At 41.0% G+C, this 14630-nt stretch overlaps 1 protein-coding gene across 1 annotated transcript in view; it reads right to left on the bottom strand.

The window, feature by feature from the left end:
• Positions 1-6297, bottom strand: part of LOC120043725 (gastrula zinc finger protein XlCGF57.1-like) — a 714153-nt gene extending 707856 nt beyond the window's left edge. The window contains exon 1 of the mRNA XM_038988290.1: positions 6186-6297. Within this exon, the coding sequence (XP_038844218.1) occupies positions 6186-6194 (9 nt within the window). The 5' untranslated portion in view covers positions 6195-6297. The remainder of the gene's footprint in view (positions 1-6185) is intronic.
• Between the last annotated feature and the right edge of the window lie 8333 nt (positions 6298-14630).

Genomic DNA, 14630 nt, shown 5'->3' with positions numbered 1-14630 from the left:
GCTCCATGCAACATTGCTCAAGATCCACTTTTCTATGTGACTTGTTACTGTAACAGCAGCCACATCTAAAAATCAACAACATTCAGATAATGAGTGGAATAAACTGTAATTTCACACCCAAGTATTTCTACACCATCATTTCAAATTTCATATTTTTTTTAATACTGTACGTAAACTTGACACTTTTTAATTTTGCTTTCGTAATTCAGTTTTTAGCAGTTTGATTAAATGATAGTTAAATGTATTGTTAACAAATGACAGGAACATCGTTTTACTTACAGTTACGAAAATCTACAACATATTTATGAAAATTGTACCAAAGAGAAAAAAAACGGCATTGGATTGGTGGAGTCATGGGCTAGTGGGAGAATCCACCATATGTTTCATAACAGCCATTTCCTTTCAAATCAGTTAAGGGATAGTGAACAAGTGCACAGTTAGGGAGGACAGAAAGATAACTAGGGATTCTCGTATCGTCTGAGATTCCCAAAGATTGGAAAGCTGCCGCGGTCATCCCCCTCTTCAAAGGGGGTGACACTCTAGACGCAAACTGCTACAGACCTATATCTATCCTACCCTGTCTTTCTAAGGTCTTCGAAAGCCAAGTTAACAAACAGATTACCGACCCTTTCGAATCCCACCGTACCTTCTCCACTATGCAATCTGGTTTCAGAGCTGGTCATGGGTTGACCTCAGCCACGCTCAAGGTTCTAAACGACATCATAACCGCCATCGATAAGAGACATTACTGTGCAGCCGTATTCATCGACCTGGCCAAGGCTTTCGACTCTGTCGATCACCACATTCTTATTGGCAGACTCGACAGCCTTGGTTTTTCAAATGACTGCCTCGCCTGGTTTACCAACTACTTCTCTGATAGAGTTCAGTGTGTCAAATCGGAGGGCCTGTTGTCCGGACCTCTGGCAGTCTCTATGGGTGTGCCACAGGGTTAAATTCTCGGGCCGACTCTCTTCTCTGTATACATCAGTGATGTTGCTCTTGCTGCTGGTGATTCTCTGATCCACCTCTACGCAGACAACACCATTCTGTATACTTCTGGCCCCTCTTTGGACACTGTGTTAACTAACCTCCAGACGAGCTTGAATGCCATACAACTCTCCTTCCGTGGCCTCCAACTGCTCTTAAACGCAAGTAAAACTAAATGCATGCTATTCAATCGATCACTGCCCGCACCTGCTCGCCCGTCCAGCATCACAGCTGAATATGAAAGAGGTTTGAATACAATGAAACAGATGAAAACTGATTGGTGGTCCAACCTAAAGTCTGATACACTGTCAGATCTCCTTATGGTCCAGCTGTCCTCTCCAGAGATCAGGGAGTATGATCCGATAAAAGCTGTGATGCTGTGGCACCGGGACTCTGTCAGGAGCAGGAGGCCAGACTTCATGGACCGTGCAAAGAGGGTGATTGTGGTAGAGAGTGAGGAGTCTGAGGTTTAAGTTGATTACAATTAGTAAGCATCTGATAGGTTTACAAAACCTTCAAATTTACTTTTGTTTGATCCTTAAGTACATTTAATAGCAAGTACTTCAGTAGAATATTGAGTTCAAGACTTCTTCAGTTGTATTCATTACTCTGGACGGCTCTGACTTAGAATACGTGGACATCTACAAATACCTGGGTGTCTTGTTAGACTGTAAACTCTCCTTCCAGACTCACATAAAACATCTCCAATCCAAAATTAAATCTAGAATCGGCTTCCTATATCACAACAAAGCATCCTTCACTCATGCTGCCAAACATACCCTCGTAAAACTGACCATCCTACCGATCCTCGACTTCGGTGATGCCATCTATAAAATAGCCTCCAACACTCTACTCAACAAACTGGTGCAGTCTATCACAGTGCCATCCGTTTTGTCAACAAAGCCCCATACACTACCCACCATTGCGACCTGTACGCTCTCGTTGGTTGGCCCTCGCTTCATACTCGTCGCCAAACCCACTGGCTACAGGTTATCTACAAGTCTCTGCTAGGTAAAGCCCCGCCTTATCTCAGCTCACTGGTCACCATAGCAGCACCCACTCGTAGCACGCGCTCCAGCAGGTATATCTCACTGGTCACCCCCAATGCCAATTCCTCCTTTGGCCGCCTCTCCTTCCAGTTCTTTGCTGCCAATGACTGGAACGAACTGCAAAAATCTCTGAAGCTGGAGACTCATATCTCCCTCACTAGCTTTAAGCACCAGCTGTCAGAGCAGCTCACAGATCACTGCACCTGTACATACCCATCTGTAAATAGCCCATCTATCTACCTACCTCATCCCATACTGTATTTATTTATTTATCTTGCTCCTTTGCACCCCAGTATCTCTACTTGCACATCCATCTTCTGCACATCCACCATTCCATTGTTTAATTGCTATATTGTAATTACTTCGCCACCATGGCCTATTTATTGCCATAACTTACCTCATTTGCACTCACTGTATGTAGACTTTTTGTTTTCTTTTTTTCTACTGTATTATTGACTGTATGTTTTGTTTATTCCATGTGTAAATATGTGTTGTTGTATGTGTCGGATTGCTTTGCTTTATCTTGGCCAGGTCGCAGTTGCAAATGAGAACTTGTTCTCAACTAGCCTACCTGGTTAAATAAAGGTGAAATAAATAAAAAAAAATGTTTAAAAAAAAATCCTTAACATATTATGTAGGCAGAATTGGAGCTTGCGTGAGTGCCTGTTCCTGCAGATACAAAGAAACATGATGTAGACCTACCATTATTTAACACTATAAAATATTATGTAACACCATAAAACATGCAACACTATAATGACATATTTAACACTATAAAACATATGATTAAATTAAATGCTGGAATTGGTCTGAGCTGTTGTTGCTTATTTTATAAAGCAAAGTACCCTACGGCTGTCTGTCACTAAACCTCCTTGAGGGGACCCCTGGGACTGGTTGGCTGCAGGTGGGGGAAGGACCAGGGTCTTCACAATGATTTATTTATTGAGTTTAATAGTTTAAATTAAGTTAACACACTGCTTTAATACTTACGAGACCATCGTGATTAATTGACCAAATGATTTTGTCTTGCAGTAATGTGGTCCCTGCCTGTATTTCCTTAAACCTTTGTTTTAGCAATGCATGCTACTGAGAAAATATATATTTCATAACATATTCTCTTGCCCCCATTAGCCCCCACCCCTAGTGCTGCACCACTGGAATGGCAGTGCATGGCAGAGTTGTTGACAAATATCCAACACATGGGCTAGTCCAGCATCCAGATCGGAGCTGTAAAAACAATCAAGCCGGTCAATTGGCAAAGTTCTTAGTTTGGCACTGTTGATCTGCACAGATTTAGATTAACATTTTAAATTAGACAGGAGAAGGAGCATATTCTAATTTATTCTGGATGTTTGAAAATGAGTTTGTTCTGATGCTAGCCAGCATGCATTTGCTCACTGCAGTGCACAACGTGCTGTTTACGTGTATTTGTTTTCTCCGCTACAGTTTGAGTTGTGTCCTGTCTGACAGTGAAATATGGCTAGCTCTAAATATAGCTTGGTCTATGGAGTAGCTAGCTAGCGAGTGTTGCAAAAATCTATTACATTGCATGCATTGTAAGGTAGCAGCGTGTCATTTTGGTTTTGAACTGATGTAGCCATGTTTTGTGCAAAAATATAGGACTGTCATTTGGATGTGAACTAGCTATCGTTAGCCAGCTTCTGTGTCGATGTCAGCTATTGTTGTCTGGATCAGGACAATGGCTGAAGTTGTTGTTTGTGTAACAAAACTTCCATAAACCATTACAGCTAGCTACCTTTCTTTGCCTGTAGGTTAGCTAGCAGCTTTCAGCTGACTGTTGTTAGCTAGCTACAGAGGCTAGCTGGACTTTGGACAAGCAAGCTAATGTTAGCTAATAGCTGCAGTATTGTTGCCAAGCATCCAAGTTGCTGACCAGGTTAGATAGATTTGGCTGAAAATATGTTAGCATTGTCACAAAAAAGGTAGCACATTGTTGGGTCTTAATGGACATAAATGTGCACGTGAGAGTGATAAATGATCAAATGTAATAAAACCTGTTCCACCCAAAAAGTTATTCAAACTTTTTAATTCCAATCATCACTTTATGGAAGCTACAGTGTGAGGATTGAAAATATGCTTGGCCTATAATGGGGGTGTCTGTGTGTGTGTGTGCTGGAAGTAACATTTCGCCCCAGATAGTGTGCTGAGAAGCTGTGGTTAACCTTGAGCGGGAACAGTATGTTTTCTATGCAGGTGTAAATAGCTCAACAATGTTGCAGAACTGTCTGACCTCAGTTTCTAGGGTGTGGGCGTGTAATCTACACAGCAACAGCACCGGACAGTTGGAGCGCCAGGGGCTGGGACCAGCCTGTGCGCCAACGATAGGTTGAGTGAGTCTCGACCACGCTCAGCCTCTACTTTGACAGGCCAGCTCAGAAGCGGGAACTAACTCTGTCTTAGTATATAAGAAGAACTCTGTATGAATAAGTTAGTTCTCTGTTTACCCTGCGTGGTGATACAGTGAACCCGTATATACGAAAATTGCATTTACCATTTATCGCTTGTGTTAAATAAAAATACTTAAAGTATATTCGGTGACTCTGAATCACATTTTATCCTGATACCAGATTCGATTGACGCAACCCTTTACAATAGTGCCATTTTAATCCAAAGCAATACTTTTAGCAAAGTAGGCACAGAAAATACTGAACACTCACGAATACAATATAAGGGAATCTAAAACAATAAAATAGAAAATAATAATTGTCCAAATATATATTTTTTGCCAGTGTGTAGTGAGATGAGCATCTCACAATTACTTCAAAAATAGTAATAATTTGAAAAGGGGCTATTAACTAGCTGGCCTGGCGCATCGTTGCCCGTGAATGGAGGTTACTAGGCTAGCGAGCAAGCATCTTAGCCAGGTAGCCTTGGACAACAAAAAACGAAAAGCGTGTACTGTATGACAGAGTCCTAGACCGTTCAGGGAACATAAGTTGGGACACACAACATGTTTTCTTTCTTCTACTTGCACGCACACACAGAAATCAGTACCATGGATAGACACATCATATTTAGCTTAGGTTGATGGGACTAAATCGTTTTGGCAGGGGCGCAACTTTGGTTTTAGAAGTGTGTGTGTGTGTGTGTGGGGGGGGGGGGCATAATAATTTACATTCTTTATCCAAATACACACTACAAACAGCCTACTCGACCTCTTGGAGGCATCCGCACGGTCCTAAAGCACACCGTTGCCACATTTAGTATCACATTCCAATGATAAAACTAGGGGGGTCAAAGATGCAATTTCAGAATGTGGGGGGCATGTACACTCCATCCCAGTGAAAGTTGTACCCCTGGTTTTTGGTATATTTTAGTTGTCACTGTAGAAGACTAAAATAGATGATGTTGAAATGGTGCTTGAACAGTGGAGGCAGCACCTGTTTCCTTTTTGACTTGAGGTAACTCTAAATCAATAGTTGTTTAGTATTCAGAAAACATTCACTTGCTTGACCGTTCTGAAGGTCATGTAACTGTTACATGCAACATTCTTTTGTGAACTTAACAGGACAGATGTTGCTCTCTAGTTTTATGATGTAACAAAGGTGTGGTTGAATGTATTCTGCCACTGTCTTGTCAGCTGTGTCAAGGCATATGAACTAACAGGTTATAACAACGCAATTATCACAACATGTAATATGGCAATTTTTTCTGGTTTGGCTTCCCTGGTGTTTTTACCTACACACCGCTACTGCAAGGTGTAGGCTTGGCCTCATTATTTCTCCATGGTTCTGACTTTAGCTGCTTGTTGCGCATTGCCTTGTATCAATCTGTGTACTTTAGGCTAGTATGCTACTTTGCTGAAGAACAAAATATCCCACATTTTAATTACCACCATTTTTTATTTTGTCCAACTGTTCAAATGGAACGAATGGTATGTGTTCCTTATATAATGACAAACCGGGGCGTAGGTTTAACTACTTTTAATGAACATATACTTCAGCTAGAAAACTCCATGTTTAGCCATGCAAGGCATTCTTTAACCATCTCCCGCGCCCGCATAGCCTGCTGGGTAACGTAGTCTAAATGTTATTAACACATAACAACACAGTATGGAAGATCAAAGATTAAGACTAGACATGTTATACACCACAGTAGGAATACTGTTAATAAGTCAACATAACTTACCCGATCCATCGTTGAAGCCGTTCTTTCTTTAGCGTTTCTTCAAATATAAAAAAACGTGACAGTAAATCTGTAGCTAGTTTACACTAGTTACTTCCTTGTCACAGCGTTCAGATAAAGCTAGACCAAAACAAACGTAAATTTAAATATCAACACTCGACTTACGTTGTGACAAATATATGTCTGATGTAGCCTAATCCTACTTAAGAAAGACCCTGGATAAGATTTTAATATATTAAACGAAATTAAACATCCAACACCCTATTCACCAAGAATACTGATGTCTGTTATCGTCTACCTCCACCCGAGTATTTTGGAACAATGTCCTCTTCCGAGATTCCAGATAGTTTTAATTGTCTGAGGCCCAGTAAGTGTAGCCTATAAAATACCAGACAAATTACAGGCCTATAAAATACCAGACAAATTACAGCCCTATAAAATACCAGACAAATTACAGCTATACGTGCTGCGAACCATGCAGCATTTACAGCAATGCGACCTCCGAAGTAGTCAGTGTTACAAGCATTTCGCTACATCCGCTATAACATCTGCTAAACACAAGTATGTGACCAATAAAATTTGATTGATTTATAATTCTTCCGCTTTACAGACCAGATCCAGAGATGTTGAGAAGGAAGTGGTCTTCATCTTTAATCTCTAGTATTATGGCGGTCCGCAAACAATGACTGTAGGTGCATGCCCCCACCTAGTGTGTTGGCTGTGTATCAGCCTACTATTCTGTAGTATGAATTCATTGTACTTTGTGAAAAACCAACTAACCCTACACCCATTAAAAAATCATTATTCCACTACTTTGGCCCTCTGATTCAACACCAGGCCATAAGCCTGGGAGGACAGGATATTATCCTTCAAAACACCTTGTAACTCTGCAGTAAAATATTGTACACCCAAGTACTTCTCAACAGCTGCCACCGCAACATCTATCCACTGTGTTTTACATTCTATTCCTGCGGTACAGTTGACAACCATGGCCATGAACTTGGCCAAAACTTACTGAAGCATGTTATTCCTATCACTCTCTATTGACCTCAGCCTAATTACAGGGATCCTCTCAGGATCCTTCACCCTGGACCCATCTTCCTCTACTACTCTCTTCACTGCCTCAGCATACAATACCTTCTCCACTACTGTGATCCTGGTAACCTCAACCTGTCTTTCTCTCACCGGACACATCTGATCTCCAGCACCATGTGTACCCCTACAGTTTACACATGTAACAGTATAACTTTACGTCGTCCCCTCGCCCCGACACGGGCGCGAACCAGGGACCCTCTGCACACATCAACAACAGTCACCCACGAAGCATCGTTACCCATCGCTCCACAAAGGCCGCGGCCCTTGCAGAGCAAGGGGCAACACTACTTAAGTCTCAGAGCAAGTGACGTAACTGATTGAAATGCTACTAGCGCGCACCCGCTAACTAGCTAGCCATTTCACATCCGTTACACTCACCCCCCTTTCAACCTCCTCCTTTTCCGCAGCAACCAGTGATCCGGGTCAACAGCATCAATGTAACAGTATAACTTTAGTACGTCCCCTCGCCCCGACACGGGCGCGAACCAGGGATCCTCTGCACACATCAACAACGGTCGCCCACGAAGCATCGTTACCCATCGCTCCACAAAGGCCACGGCCCTTGCAGAGCAAGGGGCAACACTACTTAAGTCTCAGAGCAAGTGACGTAACTGATTGAAATGCTACTAGCGCGCACCCGCTAACTAGCTAGCCATTTCACATCCGTTACACACACACAACTTTTTACATCAATACTACACATTCCTTTCTCTCAGGTCCTCCTGCACACTTCTCACATCTAGGAATCTCCCTGCTACACTGCTGGAAGGAAGTAGTCAAGGAAGGGAGTTTGTGTTTATACAGGAAGTACTGCCCCCACTTACCGTCAACCAATCATGTCAATGTTGAGCTAAATTGAGCTTTAGATCTCGCTAGCTTGTAGAATTAAAACAAATAAATGAGTTACCTTTGGCTCGTTCATCCATCCCAATGGGAAACATTTGGGTTTTGGGATAAATACCGAAAATAAGATAAGCACAGGCTAAGATCTTATACGTTTTGTTCTATGAGATAATAGCAGTCAGTTAATATGACCTTTATGAATTATGAAGACTTTGTGATTTATATGCTTTTTTTATTACATAAATTCTTCAACATTCACAAGAAGTGACGTTAGCTGATAAAGATTGTAGAACAAAACCTATAAGATATCCTAAACCTGTGTTTACGACAGACCTTATTTTTGGCATTTATCCAAACACCCTATAAAAACGGCATACATTTTCCCCATAGGCTTTGCCCAGCGAACCATGGCAAAACTAGTGCCGAAAATAGATGCCATTACTAATTCTCTCTATAGAGCCCCACAGTGTACGAGTCATAATACCCACAAAACCTAGTGGTCGAACAGGGAAATGGTTCCAATTGTTTTCCACCATTCATTTTTCACAAAGGGGATTTTCCATAGGCTTACCCTGGCGAGACATTTTGATATTCTTGTAAATCTCTATTGGACAAGGTGACTTCTATCAATATAGTCGTCTCTATTTACACTCAAATGTCCTTAATGCTAATTAGCATGAAAGTAGACATCATGAAAAACTACAAATCCCTGCATGTCATCTCTAGCTGACACCTTTGCTAACAGGTATTGTGTAATTTTAAAACTTGCCCAGAATTGGCAAAGAAATGTAACCAATAAATTCATTACTACCTTTAGCTAACATTAGATTGTTAATGCAGAGATTCTTACCTTTGCCTCAATTCGTCAATCTCGTCCAGACCGGTCAGGGTATTTCATGTTCTGTATGATAGCCACATTAGTAGCTAATTATAATTTCATTTTGGGGGGGGGTAAATACAGGCAAATATATTGATACGTCACCTTGTCTGAGAGAGATTTACACGGTTATCAAAATGTCACGCTAGGGTAAGCCTACATGAAACACAGCCCTTATCTGAAGTGTTTCTAAAATCCCGTATGGGAAAAATACACGGTGGAAAAACGATTGGAACCGTTTCCTATTTTGACCGCTAGGTTTTATGGGTATTATGACTAGAGGTTGACCGATCAGCATGGCCGATTAATTAGGGCCGATTACATTGCAGTCCACGAGAAGACTGCGTGGCAGGCTGACCACCTGTTACGCAAGTGTAGCAAGGAGCCAAGGTAAGTTGCTAGCTAGCATTAAACTTATCTTGCACGTTCGCACTTTGGTGCGAAAAGTGCAAATCAATCCCAGAACAGCAAAGGACCTTGTGAAGATGCTGGAGGAAACAGGTACAAAAGTATCTATATCCACAGTAAAATGAGTCCTATAGAGACATAACCTGAAAGGCTGCTCAGCAAGGAAGAAGCAACTGCTCCAAAACCGCCATAAAAAAAGCCAGCCTACGGTTTGCAACTGCACATGGGGACAAAGATTGTACTTTTTGGAGAAATGGCCTCTGGTCTGATGAAACAAAAATATAAAGTTTTGGCCATCATGACCATTGTTATGTTTGGAGGAAAAAGGGGGAGGATTGCAAGCCGATGAACATCATCCCAACCGTGAAGCACGGAGGTGGCAGCATCATGTTGTGGGGGTGCTTTGCTGCAGGAGGGACTGGTGCACTTCACAAAATAGATGGCATCATGAGGAAGGGAAATTATGTGGATATATTGAAGCAGCATCTCAAGACATCAGTCAGGAAGTTAAAGCTTGGTCGCAAATGGGTCTTCCAAATGGACAATGACCCCAAGTATACTTCCAAAGTTGTGGCAAAATGGCTTAAGGACAACAAAGTCAAGGTATTGGAGTGGCAATCACAAAGCCCTGACCTCAATCCTATAGAAAATTTGTGGGCAGAACTGAATAAGCGTGTGCGCGCAAGGAGGCCTACAAACCTGACTCAGTTACACCAGCTCTGTCAGGTGGAATGGGACAAAATTCACCCAACTTATGTAACCGATGTGAAATGGCTAGCTAGTTAGCGGTGGTGCGCGCTAATAGCGTTTCAATCGGTGACGTCACTCGCTTTGAGACCTTGAAGTAGTGGTTCCCCTTGCTCTGCAAGGGCCGCGGCTTTTGTGGAGCGATGGGTAACGATGCTTCGAGGGTGGCTGTTGTGTGCAGAGGTCCCTGGTTCGCGCCCGGGTCGGGGCGAGGGGACGGACTAAAGTTATACTGTTACATATGTAAACTTCCGACTTCAACTGTATCAAAACAATCCAGATGTCTTTGTTCCAATGTTTTTCAAGTTCTAATGTAAAAAACTATATATCAAAACTATTTTCTTTTAGACATATGATATTGGGATTACTCTGAATATCACACATGGACATTTCCTATGCGCGGATATGGAATCATTCAATATCCTGTGATAGGCCTATGTGGACAACTTATTTTCTCAAAATGACGACAAATACTGACAGTAGGCCTACATTGTATATTTTAAGCTCTAGACTGAGGTCCACATCAGGATCTTGATATGCTAAATAAGGACAATTTCTGATGCTTATTTGCGCGGAGGATATGCTCAATAATTTGACTAATATTAACTCCAAATCATTCTTCGACACTAGCAATCATTGTTGTATTACTTCCACATAAAGACGAGCGCAAACACAAGCTAACAGCACCGTAACTGGTAGCCTAGTAACAAGAATCACCTATTTTCAATGGTCGTTTTCTTTATTTGGGCGCAACAAATTAGTGTATAAACGCTGTGTGGCCGAACTGACATCTGGAGAAAAAATCTGAGGTGTTCAAAGAAGTTAACCGGTGCCTTCAAAGCCTCTCAATGGCCAATATATAGCATCAGCAATCCAGGGTTTATATACATCATTGGTGTAGGCTATGCCTAATTATTTCTCCCTGGTTCTGACTTGACCTGCTGCTGGTTGCGCATTGCCTTGTATCATCAATCTGTGTGCGATGAGCTAGTAGGCTACTTGGCTGAAATTACCACCATGGTTTCTTTTGTCCTGCTGTTCAAATCGAACTCATGATGTGGAAGGTCACACGTGAAAACTGGACCTAGATATTTTATACACCACAATAGGTATACTATTAATAAAAGTCAACCAAACTTACCCGATCCATCGTGGAAGCTGACGTTACTGTATTCTTTCTAAAAAAATAAAAAACGACACTAAATGTGTACGCTACAATTACTTTCTTTGTCACAACGTTCAGATCAAGAAAAGCTCGACCACAACTTTATAAATATCAAAACTCAATTTTAGTTGTGACAAATAAACGTCTCATGTAGACTAATCTTACATTAGAAACATCCTGCAAAAGCCTATGGAAATGTATTTGGTTTGAAAACTAGATAGAGGATGGTAACAAAGTACTTCCTGTTGATGCTTTTCAGCTTCTTCTGTGGTGTTTAAGAGGTGCCGCCACCTACTGTACATAGTCATCAAGACTTCTCTTCAAGTGGGTGAGGCGGTTAAGGGAGTCATTATGCTAGAAAATACTTTTGTATTATATCATGAATCTATTTAAACTGTACATTACATGTTTCACTGTTTTAGAATCATCCTGAATGATAGTAAATGCATTATGTCCACGAGTGGTTGTATTGTTTTTATATTTGCAAATAAAATCTAAAATCACAAATCTAAGGTATTTATAGAAACAACAAAAACATCTTGGTTAGAGAAATTCTTTGCTATTGTCTTTCCAATTAGCTCATGGCTAGATGCCTTTATAGGGCGTGTAGCGGTTCTCTGAATGGAAGACGCAAGGTAGGTAAAAAAAACTAGGTACACTTCAACTGGAAGGCGTCAGATTTTCCCTCGAGTTGGGCCTCTCTCTTTGCCTCTTCTCTGACAACGTTCTCTTCGAGCGTCCGCATATTTTTTATTGGCTGAGGCCCAGTAAGTATCCTCGTAAATAAATACCGATTAGCGCTGGGTCTTCTTCTTCTTTGGTATTATGACGGTCTGCAAACAATTGTTATAGATGCACGACTCCAAATGATTTGCCTATTTATCAGCCTACTATTCCGTAATGAATAGAAATAGTGATAACAGGGAAGAAATTCCTTACACTTTCTGTATATGTTCATACAAGTGACCACAGGAAACTTCTTTGATCAGAGGTTAGTTTGTTTAATAAGGTTTGCAACCCGGAGTTTACACTTACAGCAATTTACAAACAAGACACTCAGTTCTCAAGATGGTGTTTTCTCTTTTTATCCCCTACTATGGTTCACCCCGCCCAGGGTGACATCCCTTAACTTTAATACAATATAAACTAATAATGAATAGTTGCTAATACAAAGATGTTTCTGCTAGGCGGAGTTCAGCTTATTGTTATTTGCAGTTTCCCAATCCTCCTTCCTCTTGCCTGACCGAGATTAATTGTTAATCTAAAAAATATTAAATCAATGCATGTGTCTATAACTGCGTGCTTGTTTGTGTAAGAGTACAAGTGCATAGGTTTGTGTGTGTGGGTTTGTAATTGGTGGAAGGTGGTATGTGCATTAACATTGGTGAAGTAACACATTAAACATTGGTTTAGGTGTTATTACATGATCGGTTTAAGTTATTACTTTATTCATTAAAAAAAGTTGTTACCTGATACCAATAACTTATTACATTTAGTGGAAAAGGTTATTACGACAACAATTCAAAATTTTATCATATAAATCAACAAGATATTACATTTACCGGTTTTATTACATTATAAATCTAAAAGTTATTACATTAACCGTTCTTACAAGACACAGTATACATAGTTCTTGCCTTGAACTCATGGAAATAATTATCCAATATATTATGGATTAGATTTAGGATCATTTTAATCAATACAGATATATAAAATATACAATTTAAGTGATAACTTCTTGTTTAGAAGATAATGTATTGATCAATTGAATACATGCATATACACCTATTGTTGAAACCTTATTCTACATAATGACATTTAATAATAATAGTATCATGAGTATATGAAAGAAGATACAATTATCAACATCCCTCCCACACACACAGGTTCCCTATAACATTTCCTATGATAACATTTATCCATTTAGATCAATGTGTGATATTACATAGACACAGGGGAGACCTGATCCTAGATCAGAGCTGCATATTATGCTCCAGAGGTTACCATGGTGATCAGACTGAGGCAACTGTTTAAGAATGGGAGATGGATATGACTGTTCACTGGATGTTTTCTATAGAGCCTTTATTTAGGGATCTGGAACCGGTGACAGAGAGGAGGGAGAGGAAATACGGCACGTTTTTGTTTTCAGTTTTTTTCTCATGGCCCTAAATAAACAAAGCTCTTCCCACATAGACAGACATACAGTGAGGGAAAAAAGTATTTGATCCCCTGCTGATTTTGTACGTTTGCCCACTGACAAAGAAATGATCAGTCTATAATTTTAATGGTAGGTTTATTTGAACAGTGAGAGACAGAATATCAACAAAAAAAATCCAGAAAAATGCATGTCAAAAATGTTATGAATTGATTTGCATTTTAATGAGGGAAATAAGTATTTGACCCCTCTGCAAAACATGACTTAGTACTTGGTGGCAAAACCCTTGTTGGCAATCACAGAGGTCAGACGTTTCTTGTAGTTCGGCCACCAGGTTTGCACACATCTCAGGAGGGATTTTGTCCCACTCCTCTTTGCAGATCTTCTTCAAGTCATTAAGGTTTCGAGGCTGACGTTTGGCAACTCGAACCTTCAGCTCCCTCCACAGATTTTCTATGGGATTAAGGTCTGGAGACTGGCTAGGCCACTCCAGGACCTTAATGTGCTTCTTCTTGAGCACTCCTTTGTTGCCTTGGCCGTGTGTTTGGGTCATTGTCATGCTGGAATACCATCCACGACCCATTTTCAATACCCTGGCTGATGGAAGGAGGTTTTCACCCAAGATTTGACGGTACATGGCCCCGTCCATCGTCCCTTTGATGCGGTGAAGTTGTCCTGTCCCTTTAGCAGAAAAAACACCCCAAAGCATAATGTTTCCACCTCCATGTTTGACGGTGGGATGGTTCTTGGGGTCATAGGCAGCATTCCTCCTCCTCCAAACACGGCAAGTTTGGTTGATGCCAAAGAACTCCATTTTGGTCTCATCTGACCACAACACGTTCACCCAGTTGTCCTCTGAATCATTCAGATGTTCATTGGCAAACTTCAGACGGGCATGTATATGTGCTTTCTTGAGCAGGGGACCTTGCGGGCGCTGCAGGATTCAGTCCTTCACGACATAGTGTGTTACCAATTGTTTTCTTGATGACTATGGTCCCAGCTGCCTTGAGATCATTGACAAGATCCTCCTGTGTAGTTCTGGGCTGATTCCTCACCGTTCTCATGATCATTGCAACTTCACGAGGTGAGATTTGCATGGAGCCCCAGGCTGAGGGAGATTGACATGTCTTTGTGTGTTTCTTCCATTTGCGAATAACA

Source organism: Salvelinus namaycush, chromosome 3 (genome assembly GCF_016432855.1).
Source record: "Salvelinus namaycush isolate Seneca chromosome 3, SaNama_1.0, whole genome shotgun sequence".
NCBI classification, from domain to species: Eukaryota; Metazoa; Chordata; class Actinopteri; order Salmoniformes; family Salmonidae; genus Salvelinus; species Salvelinus namaycush.
This window is presented reverse-complemented; position numbering and strand designations above follow the sequence as displayed.